The sequence below is a fragment of the Mauremys mutica genome, chromosome 15 (assembly GCF_020497125.1).
Source record: "Mauremys mutica isolate MM-2020 ecotype Southern chromosome 15, ASM2049712v1, whole genome shotgun sequence".
Lineage (NCBI taxonomy): Eukaryota > Metazoa > Chordata > Testudines > Geoemydidae > Mauremys > Mauremys mutica.
The window spans coordinates 16,724,934-16,741,024 of NC_059086.1; the positions used below are offsets into that span (position 1 = coordinate 16,724,934).

General features: G+C 44.1%; 1 protein-coding gene across 5 annotated transcripts in view; it reads left to right on the forward strand.

The window, feature by feature from the left end:
- Positions 1-9,184, forward strand: part of LOC123349808 (butyrophilin subfamily 1 member A1-like) — a 32,447-nt gene extending 23,263 nt beyond the window's left edge. For all 5 annotated transcript variants that reach the window (XM_044987996.1, XM_044987999.1, XM_044987997.1 and 2 more), the window contains 3 exons: positions 4,441-4,461; positions 6,119-6,145; positions 8,504-9,184. In XM_044987996.1, the coding sequence (XP_044843931.1) occupies positions 4,441-4,461; positions 6,119-6,145; positions 8,504-9,021 (566 nt within the window). In that variant the 3' untranslated portion in view covers positions 9,022-9,184. The remainder of the gene's footprint in view (positions 1-4,440; positions 4,462-6,118; positions 6,146-8,503) is intronic.
- Positions 9,185-16,091: the final 6,907 nt, after the last annotated feature.

The window sequence follows — 16,091 nt, forward strand, 5'->3', positions numbered from 1 at the left end:
GTGATGATTATACTCTATAATTAAATACATGAGGAATAAATATTTTATATCAATCTAAATTTTTACCCACTATACCCCAACTGACCCATTTTCCTTCATTATGCCCTTAACCTCATGGGAGCAAACAGGACTAATTACGATATACTCTTGACATCAGACATGCAGTAGCATTCTACCTTGAGAGAACCAAGACTGATAAAGATGAGTTAATCATTCGACTGGTTAACAGAAATTAAAAGGTATAGTCCCAAAAGGGTTAGATCTGCAAGCTGTAGAAACTTTTTAAAAACACCATAATACAGGCTCAAGTAAAATGTGTACCCCAAATTTAAAAACAAAATCATATTAAAATGACCAAGAAAGTGCCACCAAGGCTAAACAATAAAGTAAAAGAAGCAGTTAGAAGCAAAAATGCTTCTATTAAAAATTAGAAGTAAAATCCTACTGAAGAACTGTCAGCGTTCCCTCCCCACTCTGAACTCTGGGGTACAGATGTGGGGACCCACATGAAAGACACCCTAAGCTCATATTCCACCAGCTTAGGTTAAAAACTTCCCCAAGGCACAAATTCCTTTCCTTATCCTTGGACGGTATTGCTGCCACCACCAAGTGATTTAAACAAACATTCAGGGAGTGGCCACTTGGAGCCCTATACCCCCCGAAAAAGTATACCCCCAAGCCTCTTCACCCCTTTTCCTATGGAGGCTTGAGAATAATATACCAACTAATAGGTTAACACAGACAAGTCCCTGGTTTTTAGGACACTGAAAATGAATCAGGTACTTAAAAGAAGAATTTTATTAAAAAAGGAAAAGAATCACACCTGCAAAATCAGAATGGAAGATAATTTTACAGGGTAAATAAAAAGATTTAAAACACAGAGGATCCCCTCTGACTCTGTTTCCCACTTACAAAACAGGAATAAAATGACCTATTAGCATAGGGAAAATTTACTAGCTAAAACAAAAGTTAATCTAACACATTTCCTTTTCTTTACTTACAATTTTTGTAACTTTAGATGTATCATTTCAGATACCTTTTCAGAAGCTGGTTTACCTGCTTGGTCTCTATTTCTGTCCCGAGAGGGAACCAACAAAGAGAGCACAAACAAAACCTTGCCCCACCCCAGTTTTGAAAGGATCTTCTTTCCCCATTGGTCCTTCTGGTCAGGAGGGTTGTATGTTACTGAGTACATAAAGGCTGTTACCCTTCCCTTCATATTTATGACAGGAACATAGACAGTAATAAAAACTCTGACAAATTAAGTGTTAAAGTACAATTAGGCAGGCCAAAAATATTTTGAAGAGCAACTAGCCAAAGGTTTAAAAACTAAACAAAGAAAACTTAAGTACATGAAAAGCAGGAAGCAAGGTTGGGAGAATAGTCTTTCCAAAACAGCTTCCCCACAACTGGAAACCCATGCCCTTTGCAGAGCACCCAGAGGAGATTCTTGAAAATTCTCCTGCAAGAGAACTGCTGATCATCACACAGGAATGTTTGCTAGAGGAGGAAATACAACCCAGATACTGTGACTTCCAGTCCAGTATATTCATACTAGACAAAGAGCTGTTAAAAAGTTTACATTGGAACGTGTGTGTTTCAAAAAAGAAGATTGTTTCGGGGAAAATAAAAATGAAGTATTTCACTGAGGTCAAAACTTTCCTTTTTGACTGCACTGAAATGGAATTTTTTGGTATTTTTCATTTCAAAAAGGGAACAACATTTTTCAATTTTATCAAAACACGATGTTTGGTTGACCTGAATAATTTGGAGGAAATTTCTAAATTCTTTCTTTTTGTTCTTTTTAGAAGAAAAAACTAATTTTACAATAATGTAAATGGAAATGGAATTTCCCATGAAATAGAAATTCTGGTTTCTGCCCAGCTCTAACTAAACCATATTCTCAGACTCTTTCTTATAGGGCCATTTTTTATATCTGTACCTCAGTGTGTGATGTCTGTTTCCATAACTCTAACTTTCCATTGAAATCAATATGAATTTTAAGTGAACTGTCATTACGAGGCCTTATAATGAAATCTGGTCCAACACTTGTTCATTTTTCTACCTACTTTGATTTCTCTGTTATTTATTCTGTGCTCATCTCCATGGGTTCTGAACACATTGCAATTTCTAATAGTAAACATATCAAAGTTGCTTTGTCTTTCTCCCTAGCTATGACATCTTGCCTTATTTGGTTATTGGTTTTAGTTGGCTGGTTTGGTTTTCCCTTTTTTAACTGAGGAAATGCACAGGTTAGAGCAATGGTTCATATATTTCAGTCTGAAGATGATGAGCTCCAGTAGCGTGTTTTCAATAAACAGTCTGGACTCAGTCTTGCTCCCACTGAAGTCAAAAGGTGCTTGTCATGAATCATAGAAAATCAGGATTGGAAAAGATCTCAGGAGGTCATCTAGTCCATCGTCTGTTCAAAGCTTCAGTGCTTGTGGGACTAAGTAGAGGGAAGCCCAGGATTTGGCTCCAGGGCTCTCCAGCCTGCGCTAATCAGGATCTTTCTGCATTTGCAGTGAGAGGAAGGTGGGTAAGTTTTGAAGTTGAGATTCAGTGCTGTAGAGTATTTTCCACTGGTAAATGTTGTCTCAAACACTATAGCATGGAAACTGGTGCAATTTATTTTGTGCAACATTTTCAGACCCTGTCCCTCCGGATCTTCTGTGCCAGAACAAAAGTGTATGTGTGCGGGGGGATGGAGAGAGTTGTGACCCCTCCGCCTACATGGAAGGAGGGTTCAGCACACTCTTCTCTTCTGTTGCCCCTCTTCTTGGTATTCAAAGCTCCTTCTTCAGATCCATGGAATTTTATGTAGAGAAAGAGTGAGCCAGGGACTGGGCTAGATATGTGTGAGGATAATGCACCTTTTCTCCTTCTCCAAAAGACAGAGTTTCCATAAAACACAATCCGGTTCACAGAATCTTTAGTTTTGTAACTAATAGTTCTGTTTGGGGTGGTTGCTGACTTGTATTTCACTCAGGTGTGTTTGTGCTCAGGGCACTGAAGCTGGAGTTTTTTCCCCTAGCAGTACCCGTCATGGCAGCACATGTGCTCAACACCTCCTTTTGGTCCCAACAGAGGCTATAAAAGGGCAGCACTGCCCTGACCCCCCTTCAGTTCCTTCTTGATGCCAGGGGCCATAGCTGGAGTTCCCTGTGCACATTTTCTCTTTGTTTTTTCACTCTATATCATGCTGTTTTGCTGAGTTTTTCACTTTCAAAATAGTTTTTAATAGTTGTCCGTGGTAGAACCTACAGTCTAATTAGATTTGGTGCAGTTTTTATAGTTAGTCATTTTTAATGTTGTGTTTTGCCTAGCAACAAGGGTTATGCAGTGTTCTCCGGGCTTCAGCATTACCTGTCATGTGACGTATTTGTCCACATCAGTCACTCACACACTTGCTGTTTGCTCCACCCAGGAGTGGGTCACATTTCAGAGAGTTGTTGTTCTTTTAAAAGAGATCACAAATGTCAAGGAAACTTTATCTGAAGCAGCAGTTGGTGGAGCAAGCCATAAGACCTGTGTTGGTATCAATACCCTCCACCGCCTGTGGGTCTAACCACCCTCAGTTGCCTTCCACCCCTGAAGTAGCAGAAGACAGACCCTGGGACTCTGATTCTCCCTCAAAGAGGGAAGTTGCTGTATATCTCGGGAACCACCTTGAAATAGGACCCATGAGATAGATTGGGGAAAGGAAGGATTCATCATCTTCCTCTTCAAAGACAACCTTGAGATGTCCACATTGTAACCAGGGTTGTACTGGGACTGGAGTTTTCCTGTACCGTACTGTTGACTCTGGATGCATCTGGGGGATGGCTGCCAAATCCAGCACCTACAGACAGAGGTGTGGCAGCAATGGACTTTTTTTTTTTTGGTCATTCCAACCTCAGCACATATCAGGAGTCAGCGGGACTATCCATTCCATCTGCTATTCCAGGCCCTTCAACTTCTTCAGCATTGGGGCCAACGTGGATGCCACCAACATCCTTGGTACTTGTGATGAAGCAGACAATATCTTCAGCACAGGGATAGGGAGAGGACAGTGCCTCCCCCCCAAAAAAAGAAATGGGGCACCCATATCCTCTGAAGCGCATCTGAGATTCCTCTCTCTCTATGTGGAAGAAGGGCTCAGACAGCTCTGCAGACCTGCGGTCCCTTACCTGGATCTCAGAGCCCCTCGAACTCCACACTTTTCCCCATTCCACATAAATATCTGTGAGATTAATCATCCAAACCGTAAACCATCATCACAGTAAATTCTTCCAGCTGCCTGGTTATACATTTCTCTCTCTCTTTTTAAATTTACGTCATCAAGGATTTTGAGCAATTTAATTCATTTACTGGGTGATCTTGGATGCATGGTAATAAGGGAACACTGAACAAGAGTTTAAAAGGCTGTAATAATTTTTTTTGTTTTGTTTTGTTTTCCAGATGAAATGAAGAAGGAATTAGGTGAGTGAAGACCTAGGTACACACTTGCTGGTGTCCTCACTTCCATTGCTTGGATATTTGGAGAGAGGGGCCATTTCTCCTGTCTCTCCTCCATCTCCCTACTTCTGATGGAGAAGAGGATCCTGACAGTCCATGTTCTTCCCCATCCATATAAGGGAATAAATCAGCTCCAGGCTGTCACATTGCAGCTCCCCACACTGCTCACACATACCAGGCAGGATGGGAGAAGTGGCCTGATCCCTGTTGTCTCTCTCAGCCTGGAGGAGTGGAACAGACCCACTGTCTCCTTGACAGCCGCATATGAGGTCCAAAATACCTCAATAGCCACAGCTGGAGTGTCACTGATTTAGAGAATGTCTGCACAGCAGCTGGGGTGTGTAATTCCCAGTGCAAGTAGATAGACACGTGCCAGCTCTACTTGAGCTATCATGCTAAAAATAGCAGTGTAAGCGCAGAGAGACAAGTTGCAGCTCAGACTAGCTGCCTGAATATGTACGGTAGCGGGTAGTGGTCCGCTCCAGCCCTGACAGGGTTGGAACTAGCCCTGGGAGAGGGCTGGCAGGCTGGGAGAACAGCCCAGGCTGAGTGGGGAAACAGCTGCAGCTATGGCCATGCCCCAAACGGACTCAGCTGGCCCTATAAAGGCACTGCTGGGCTGACGCAGTCTACCTCTCTCTCTGCAGTCACAGAGAGAAGGGCCTGGCTGCTGGAAGTGGAGAGAGAGTACCTGAGGGAAGCAGGGCTGGGGAATAGGGCAAGGGAGCTGTAGGGCTCCGCCTGGTAAAACCCCCAGGCTGCGGCCTAGTGTAAGCCGAGGCAGCTGGTCCAAACCCCCTTTTGCCTGTGATGAGTGGCTGATACACTGCAGTTTGCCCCAGGGGGCAGCACACCACTGAAAGGGGCACCGGGGTCCAGGGAGGGACATGGGGGCCAGAGGACAGGCAGATCACCGGCCTGCAGAGGGTACTCTGGAGCTGAAATGAGCTCATTTTCAGAAGACAAACAGGAGGCGCTGCACCTCTACCGTACCCAGGGGTCAGGTGGAATTGTACTCGCGCAGCTAACCCGAGCCAGGGTGGTCACTCTGCTATTGTTAGTACACTAGCTCAAACAGAGCTGGCACATATATGTCTACCCATGCTGGGTATTACACCTCCCAGCTGCAATGAGAACACACACTGGAGGGAATTGTCCTTCTATGTCCTGCCTAGTAGGAGCTGGGTTGCTGTGAATACAGCCTCTGATGGTTGGAAACACTGTGTGTGGACGGGAAGGTTCATTTTTTTGTTTGAGCGAGAGGGGAATGTGTAAGAGGGAGTTAGATGAAAGCCAATGAGAGCAGGAAACATGGGGAGGTGACTCATTGACTGGAGGTCCAAGACAGACAGAGCAGATCTCAGACAGAGCAGGACTCCTGCCCTGGTTTCTAATCTTAGCTCAGAACAGCCCACATGTGTGTGACACAGAGAGAGAGAGAGAGTATGACCATTCAAGTGCCATTTTTGTCTATATTAACTCCAGCAAAAGGAATCACCTCCTAATGCTTCTGGCATCCTCACTTTCCCTCAGTCTGGAACTTCCCTGCTGCTGGAGGGAGGAAATTTGCAGTCAATGCCTCTCTTAATTCAATGTCTGTTTTTTCATACTTTCGTTTCAGAATGGAGAAGGGTTCAGAACAATTCAGGTAAGAGAATACACAGCACATGGATAGAGGTGCTGATACTATGGTGATAGATGCAGCATGAGAACCTCAATACATTAAAATATATTCCATTGCTAAAGAAATCAGCAGGTTTAATACTATAATCAAACTAGAAACACAGCCTATTCTTATCAGAGACACAGCTCCTAAGGTCCTTCCCGTCTCCTAAACTAATTTCAAGGCCTGATTCTGACTTTATTTACACCAATTGCACACCATTGTAACTCCACTGACTTGCATGGAGTTACTCCTGAATTACAACAGTCAGTTCAGAATCAGCCCCAGTGAGAGATTTCCCTAAGTGACGACTGTTGGTGCGATTTTCCAAAACATCTAAGTGATTTCAGAGCACAAACCTCATTGCAACTCAATGGGGCCTTGTAAATGGGGCCTATATCTGTTAGCACCCCACTGTGGCAGGCTGAAGAAATTCACCACCTGACTCCATCCCCCTTATGCCTCCACCCTCAATTCTGTATTTGTCAAGTTCATTGTCTAGCTCTTTTGCTGGGTCCTTAATAGTCTCAGTCCCCTTCAGGATCATGGGGAATTGGAAATTCCTTGACTCTAGTGGGGTAGAGAGCCCTAGATCTGCATGTTTGGGAGCTTTCTTCTCCAAATTCCTTGGCTGGAGTAAGTAGAGGAACCTGGTCCCATCCACTCCACTGGGTTCCATCTCAGGGTCTTATTTGGCACAGCCAGAACCAGTTCCTGTCTCTCCCTTGCGGCTCCCTGAGCTGCTTCCTACCTCTCCTGCCCTGGAGGCTTCCCCAGCTTCTTGCTCTACTTCTCTCTCTTTGCCATGTTGGCTTCTCAAGCAGCTTCTCCTCTGTGTGCTGGAGGGATCCTCTCTCTGCAATCCCTCTGCGTCTCTGGCTGCTGCCTTTCTCCCCAGGAGCTCCCCCTGTCACTGAGGTCCTTAAAACTTTTCTCAATACCCGGTGCTTCCCTGCATAATTCCCTTTCCCCAGTTACTCAGTGAGGTAACTACTCCCAGGTGAACTTGAGCGTCCTTGCGGAGCCTGTCAGGGGAAGGCTGGGCCCCTGACCCCTTCAGAGGGCCAGCTACCCTCTGACAGACCTGCGGTCCCCAGTCACTTTGGCCCAGCTCTTTCAAGGTAATGATCCCAATGGGAGTTAGGCACCTAAATACCTTTGATGAGCTGGGCCTCAGTGTTTACTTGGAGCGGGGTTTTCAAAAGTGCCTAAGAAGGAACTTTGAGATTTCAGCCACCGTGAAGGCACAGATGATGTGGTGGCAGGAATGGGGATTGCAATGAGAATCATAATGCAGTGGTGGTGGGACCACGAAGGGGACTGCAGTGGTGACAGGCATGGTCAGGAGAGAGACAATGAGGTTTATGAGGGCACCATGATGAAGACAGTGGTGGGATCATTGGCTCTGGTGATATCGGAGACTGACTGTGATGTTGCTGATTATAATAATTATAGAGGGAGAAGATTAAAATGATGCTGAGGCGAGGAAGGACACAGTGATGGTGATCTGACAGTGAAGATAGTGCAGATAATAATTTGCTTGTTACAGCAATTTTCTGCTGACCATCTCAGAGCTCTTTACAAGCAATTATAAAACACCTGATGAGGTTGGCACCGTATTGAGCTTACTGAGGAGTAAACCAACTATCAGAGAGCTTATGTAACCTGACCAATGTCACAGAGCAGCAGAGCTGGGAACAGAACCTAGGAGACCAGATTACAGGTCTAAATATTAGGTAAAACTTTATTTTAATTAATAATGTTTTATTATGTATGTGCATCATATGTATTTACAGTGATGGTAATAGGGGTATTTCGACATGACCAGTGTTTGAGATCTTCATAATTCTGTGTTTCATGATGAACTTCTCATCATAGTTAGCTGTCACAGGAAACATATTTTTTTCATTTGTCCCACACAAAACATCCCATAGTGCTAGACACATAGTGGCCTGATTCAGCTCTCAGTTACGATGGTGATGGCGTACTTTGCTGGTCATTAGTTAAGTGAAGTTACTCTAGATTCACACTTGTATAACTGAGCTCAGAATCTGGCTCAGTTTGAGTACTCATGTGATAAACAATTCTGGATCACTTTTATTTTTGTGCAAATATCACACAAGTCTCATTTCCAACAGAGTTCAATGCAACATTGAATAGGCAAGTGTGCAGCACTGGTCAAGTCCTGCAGTCCTTACTCAGCCAAAACTCCCATTGAAATCAGTGGGAGCTTTGCATGAGGAAAGGTGGCAGGAGAAGGCTCATAGTGTATATTTCCCTCCTAGTCCAGTGTATACTGGCATTATAGGAGTGGTTCTCAAAAAGAAAACTCTCTTCCTGTAGATGACATCACTCTTCATGGAGTCACGGCCCACCCCAACCTCCACATTTCTGGGGATAAGAAGAGTTTTACACATGAAGCCCAACCTCAAAAAGTTCCACCAAATCCAGAGAGGTTCGATTCGACCATCTGTGTGCTGGGCTCTGAAGGATTCTCTTCTGGAAAGCACTATTGGGAGGTGGAGGTTGTGAGCAGCACTGACTGGGACCTGGGGGTGGCCAGAAAGTCAATACAGAGAAAAGGAAAACTTTCCTTGTCCCCTAAACAGGGATTCTGGGTTCTGGGTGTGAGTGGGAAAGATTATTGGGCAAAAACAGACCCGTGGACCCGGGTCATGGTGCAGAATAAGCCCAAGAAAATTGGAGTTTACCTTAGTTACCAAGAGGGGCAGGTGACTTTTTTAAATGTAACTGACATGTCTGTGTTGTTCACATTTAATGATTGTTCATTCTCAGGAGAGGTTTATCCATTCTTTAAAAATTCACACAAAGAAACAACAATGAGAATTTGTTCAACTTAAGCGAAATAAATATAACATGACTCTGATGCTGATTTTATACTGGTGTAACTGAAACCAAGGTTTTCATGAATGTATTTTGATGAAAAAAACGGTTGTTTTTTTAAATATACATTGCCATGCTGTCTTCTTTACATGTTTTGCAATAAAATGTTTTCATTTATTATTTGTTTTTTTGCTTGTGACTTTTGTCCAATACAATATTTGACTAGCACAGTCTTTCTAGGGAATTTGGTGCAGATGTTAAAAACAAGAAAACACCATCCATCCTCTCTAACACTTTCCTTATGGACAGCTTCACCTCAGAGGCAAAATAACAAGAATTTCATTGCTAACTTCAGCATTTTCCTCTATAATAAAAGATAGATAACATGAATATTTCACTAATAACCATATTTAGGGATGATATTATGCTGTATTATGAAGTTGCTGTGGCTGGAACAAAATCTAGACTGAAGACAGATATCCATGGTAGACACAATTTTTACACACCCACCTCCCACATAAAGTTATCCAATCTTCCTGACACTTCCCACCACGATAGAATTCTTCTGAGAATTCATTCAAAGTGAATTCAGTTAAACTGATTTACCTCTGAGGTCTGGTCTGCACAACAAACCTATGTCTGTCCAACTATGTCACATGGGTGTGAAAATTCCATACCCTGGAGCCAGATAGTTATAATGACCTTAACATCCCTTTTTAGATAGTGCTATGTCAATGGGAGAGCTTCTCCCGTTGACATAGCTTCCACCTGTCGGTGTTTTAAATTTAGATGTACCCTTAACGAGAGTGTCCACACAGGGTTTTAATGCAGTTTAGCTAATCCACTTTTAATTCACATCTTTAGGACATGTCTATATTTTGAAACAGTGCAACTGCAGGGCTGGAGTGGTGCTGCTGTAGTGCTACAGTGTAGACTCTACCTTGCTGACAGGAAGAGTTCTCCCATTGGCATAGCAGTTAATGCACCTCCCCAAGAGGCAGTCGCTAGGTTGAGAGAAGAATTCTTCCATTGATGTAGCACTGTCTACTCTGAGAGTGGTTAGGTAAGTATAGCCACATCTCCCAGGGATGTGGATTTTGAGAGACACAGCTCTGCCAGTGTAAATTCCCAGTGTAGACCAGCCCTTAGTGTCTCTTGTACAAACCCATTGGGTTTAATGGGGTTGCACACTTGAAAAAAGTTGGTCTAAGGTAGTGGGTTTCTTTTCTCTAGCAAGGTACAAAGAAACTAACTTCTTAAAAGAGCCCAAACACAGTCCAGCAATGTAAAGGGCTCCCATAAGACACCTCCCAAAACTGTAGTACCACGGGCCAGATTCACCAGTACTGTTGGTATATCTACTAGCGTGATATATGCCATCATATGGCAGCAATGTCCCTCTGCCATGTACATTGACCAAACCGGACAGTCTCTATGCAAAAGAATAAATGGTCACAAATCTGACATCAGGAATCATAACATTCAAAAACCAGTGGGAGAACACTTCAACCTCTCTAACCACTCAGTGACAGACTTGAAGGTGGCAATTTTGCAACAAAAAAACTTCAAAAACAGACTCCAAAGAGAGACTGCTGAACTCGAATTAATATGCAAATTGGATACAATTAACTTAGGTTTAAACAGAGACTGGGAATGGTTGGGTCATTACACTAATTGAATCTATTTCCCTATGTTAAGTTCTCCTCACACCTTCTATGGGTCATCTCAATTATCACTTCAAAGGGTTTTTTTCCTCCTGCTGCTGCTATCTCATCTCAGTTGATTGGACTCTTACAGTTGGTATGCATACTTCCACCTTTTCATGTTCTCTGTATGTATAATTATCTCCTGTCTGTGTGTTCCATTCTATGCATCCTAAGAAATGAATCGTAGCCCACGAAAGCTTATGCTGAAATAAATTTGTTAGTCTCTAAGGTGCCACAAGTACTCCTGTTCTTTTTGCAGATACAGAAAACATGGCTGCTACTCTGAAACCAGTACTGTTTGGTCGCATTGCACCATTCTGTGATAACAAACAGCTGTGCATGCAATTTAACTGGTGCAGTGTGAAGCAGCCTGAGTGTACTAGGACCTGTGGCCCAATTAAATCAGGACTAGGTATGGCTTCACTTTTCTCCATTATTTGATCATTGACTCCTGGGATTTTCTATGCATTTGCTCCCATTTGCTCCCAGATAATCCTCTTTTTTGTAGCCTTAATCCCATTACATGGGGTGGCTCCCAGATTCACAGGGTGGATTTTTTCCTCCGAAAGGCAGAGTTAGCAGCTGCAGCCTTGGAGCTAATTATGATCTTCCTCATCCCTAAACCCTTCATCATTTTCACAAAAGATGTCACAGAATTGCAGCTCCTGTCTCTGCTGGGTGGGATGCTGCATCCCAGCACTGCTCTGCCTCTGCTACGTGGTATCTAACCTTTGTTCAAACGGTGGGAGGATGTTGTACTAAAGATATTTGGTGATTTCTACAAACAAATCAAAGTCAGTGTTGCGTTAACTCCTCCCAGCCTCTGTTAGTGCTAAAATGGATGTTTTTATTATTCATTTTATTATTCAGAGAGTTATAATCAGTGTTCCCGCTAAACCACACACCTGCATGGCTGCACAAGAGCCAATCAAGTCCTGTGCACTCGATTAGCAGAGCCACGCACATCTGGCAACTTGTGCTTATGTGCCTCTCACCCTGCTGCTCTGCTGCTGAACTGCTCCTGCCCTCTGTCTTGGAGCACCTGGCCAGCTGCTCCCGGGATCCTCCTGCTGGCTGTGCACAGCGGGGAAAGGGGGCACTACTGACACGGCTCTGGAGTTAGATGGAGCTGCTGGCAGCTGCTGTGGTCTGAAGGAGCCTTCAGACGTGAGTGCCACTGTGCCCATGCAGTTCCCCAGCAGCCAGCACACACACACTCTGTCTTTGTGTCTCTCACACACTGCCTCCATCTCTCTCTCTCTCTCTCTCCCAGGCACACTCACACACAGTCTCTCTCTCACACACACTGTGGGTATGTCTGCACTACGAAATTAAGTCAAATTTATAGAAGTTGATTTTTTAGAAATCAATTTTATACAGTCAATTGTGTCAGGTTTCAGAGTAGCAGCCATGTTAGTCCGTATCCGCAAAAAGAATAGGAGTACGTGTGGCAACTTAGAGACTAACAAATTTATTTGAGCATAAGCTTTCGTGGGCTACAGCCCACTTCTTCGGATTCATAGAATGGAACATATATTGAGGAGATATATATACATATACAGAGAGCATGAAAAGGTGGGAGTTGTGTGCGTCCCCACTTAAGACCATTAAGTCGGCAGAGTGTGTCCACAGTACTGAGGCTAGCGTCGACTTCCGGAGCGTTGCTCTGTGGGTAGCTCTGGGTAGCTCTCCTACAGTTCCCTCAGTTTCCACCACCCATTGGAATTCTGGGTTGAGCTCCCAATATCTGATGGGGCAAAAACGTTGTTGCAGGTGGTTCTGGGTAAATCGGTGAAAGCAATGACAATAAATTGTTTCTCACCTCAAAATTCAGGAATGTTCAAGCTCAGTTTGGGCAGCTATTACTTCATTTCTCCCAAATCAAATATACTGATCCACTGTAACTTGCTGTAGAAAAAGTAGGATAAAATTGAGCAAGAAATGCTTCCCAGTGGTTATGAGGACTGGATTTGCTATTTTCAACAGCCATTGCCTTTTTGTTTGTTTGTTTGTTTGTTGGTTCGTTTGTTGGTTCGTTTGTTTGTTTGTTTGTTTGTTTGTTTGTTTGTTTGTTTGTTTGTTTGTTTAGAAGGAAGACAGTGATATTGCATTGGCAAATTCCCCATAGAAAGAAAGAGTGGAACAAAAGAATAATAAAGGCACCTCAACTTTTCCTCATTTATGGAGGACAGTCTTATAATATGCATCGAGATATCCTCCAATCACACAAGCTGAACATTGTTCCACCTTACTGCAGCTCTGTAACCATATGGGAACCAATCCTGTCTGTGTTTTGTGCACATCCAAAATTCCTGCTGAATGATCCGCCCTGGGAGCGAGTTACCAGTGACCCAGGGCTGCAGTGGAAGGAGGGTGCAGGTGTGGGGTGGGAGAGCCCAGGGCTGGGGCAGCAGGAGGTGTGGGGGGGCACTGGTGGGGGGAAAGGGGGAAGCCCAGGGCTGGGGCAGCAGCAGGGGGGTGGGGGAGGGCACTGGGGGGAGGGAACAGGGGAAGCCCTTACTGCGGTGACAGGGCGGTGCGGAGGGGGAAGAGCCCAGGGCTGGGGCAGCAGGGGGGTGCAGGGGGGAGCCCAGGGCTGGGATGGGGAGCAGCCAAAAATTTTTTTGCTTGGGGCGGCAAAAAACCTAGAGCTGGCCCTGGCTGCCAGACATGGTACTGCATTGCTACACAGCAGCAGCTCATTGCCTTTTGGCAACAGACGGTGCATTATGACTGGTAGCCATCATCGTTGTCTCCTGGGTGCTCTTTTAGCTGACCTCGGTGAGGTTAGCCAGGGGCACCTGGAGATAAATGAGAGACAACAATGGCCATCAGTTGTCTCACTTTGGCTGCTGTGGGATCCTGAGTTTCTCTGTTATTGGGGCAGGAAGAATAAAGTGTGGTTATCCTGATTATGTGAATCAAGGACAATTAAAGTTTTTTATGACAGAGGGACTCAATATCAAGTAAGTACCACTTGCTAGACAAGGGACATGGGTTCCAAAACCCAGTGAATTGAGAGAGGCTGGGGACAAGCATTTATACCTGATGGTAAGGGCCCCTTTTGAAGGCCTGAAATACCAACTGCTCCTCCTTCTCTCTCTACTGTAGAATATCAGAGCTAATTTTGATTCTATTAGGAGTCTAGTTACAGGTTGCTGAGCTGAATTCACTTTGGGCCAATGGTGCACCAGCACTGAGGCTTCCCTACTACAAGCTGAAATCACTAAAGAGCAAAAATTACTAAGAGCTGAAATCACTGATTGCTGTGGGGGGCCTTAAGATTTACTGTGGAGCAGCTAGCAAAGCAGTTTCCGGGATGACTGGAGCAGCTCGTGGGAAAGCTGGTGGAGGTGATTTTTGGGTTGCTGGACTCAAGAGACTTTTGGGACATTGGGTGATTTTTTGGGTTGCTAGACGTAAGACCCTGAGGGGAAAAAGATACTGCCAAACTTACATGGGGTGGGGTGCGGGGGTTGTCTTTTGCTCATGGTTTGTGTTATGAATCCGGTTTGTGGTGTTTCCCCAACATAATGCCACACTGTTTCCCTTCTTTATTAAAAGGATTTTGCTACACTCAGACTCTGTGCTTGCGAGAGGGGAAGTATTGCCTCCTAGAGGCACCTGTGGGGTGATACGTAATTGTCCCAGGTCACTGGGTGGGGGCTTGAGCCGGTTTTGCATTGCGTTATTGAAACGGAACCCCTGGATACTGAACCCGGCCCTTGTTGCTGCCAGCTCAGGCAGGCAGAAGGGTTACATACATGTTATTCACAAGACTACATGTGAGATTATGCTTTGTCCTTTATTAGCCTGTTTCCTTATGTGTCTCCTTCCATTGTTTTATGCCAGGCCAACAGACTTCAGTGAGGCCAATATTTCAGCCAAAGTTCTAATTAACATCTTAGCCCTTGTTGAGGTGCCTTTATCAACACACAAACTAAGTCGCCTGACTCAGGACCTGGATCTTGATGTGCATTGGACCCTGCACTTTTCATCAGGCCAAACCTGAGGGTCTCATTCACTCATTGACTGAATCCTTACTCAGGGAGTCAGTAGGAATTTGCTTCAGAAGGACAGAGTAAAAAATAAAGACTTATGGATTCGGCCAAATTACTTTATTGGGAGTTGCTGGCACCCAGCATGTCTTGGGGTTTGTCCCATTGGGCTTGATCCTGCCCTTCAATGGGGGAAATCCCAAGGTCATTACTCAAACAAGCTGTTCCTGACTTCAGTGGCAGTTTAACCTGATTAAAGCTTGAGTAAATTCCTGAGGTTTGGTCTGTACGCAGTGGAGAGAGCTCTGCTGCACGTTGACACATCAGTTACTGCAGGGAAAGTGAAAGGGCAGCGGTCAGATTTCCAAGTTATGGAACTTGTCATTGTATCACCCACTCTGAGAACAGACTTCGTTATACTCCTAGACCAGGCTAAGGTCTCTGCCGCTGCGTCTTTCCTCTAAGAGAGCGATGTCAGCTGGCTTGGGGCCAGGAGAAAACAATTTCTGGAAGTGAGATACAAGCTGCTCCTTTGTGAGCTGAAATAAGAAGCAATATGGAGCATAGTGGATGACACTCTGACTCATCTGCCCTGCTGTGGCTGGATGGATCCTGGATGTGCTACTCAGTTGCTTCCACTCCTTTAATGAAGAGAAGCAGGATTTTTTTTTCTTTTTTAGACTTGGAAAAGAGAATAAGTAAGTCTGTGTCCTTTTTCTTTTGTGTGCTCTACTGCTGTGTAGGAATCTTGTAGAATGTAAAGAAAAATGATTGAGTTACTAGACCTCATGCCACTTTTCTGTTTTTGATAGAGCAGATTACTTGGCTAATTTTCTCAATAACATGTATGAGCCCTTGCTGATTCTGAACAGTCCTCCTCATACATTGTTGAAATGTATATAGACATACCCTCTCCTGGTTTGTATTTTCCAAGAACCATAACACTCTTGCAGATACATAGTATGAAAGGCAATGTACACATTGAAAGGACTCTGCATAAAACAGCAAATGGAATGCAGCTCATGATGTAAATGGTGTTACTGGTCCTTTAGTAGCAGAACCCATATTAGCAGAGGAGCTAATATGTTATATTCATCTTTTGCTAATTAGTTGTAGCCATAAAGCTTTTTCTTAAATTGATTAAAACAAGAATATAATCTTCTTTATCTACTATATAATGAAATAGGAATGAGGCTACCCCATGGATTGAATAGCTAGCTCACTACACATAGCCAATATTTATGCTAAGTCAATGGACATACCCTGAACTGTTTTGTTCTCCTCTCCATTTTTCTTTTACAGAGGAACTCCAAAAGCAAATGGGTGAGTTTGCCTAATTTCCTCAATTCTTACAGTCCACTGACCAAAGTTTGTCTGCCCTGT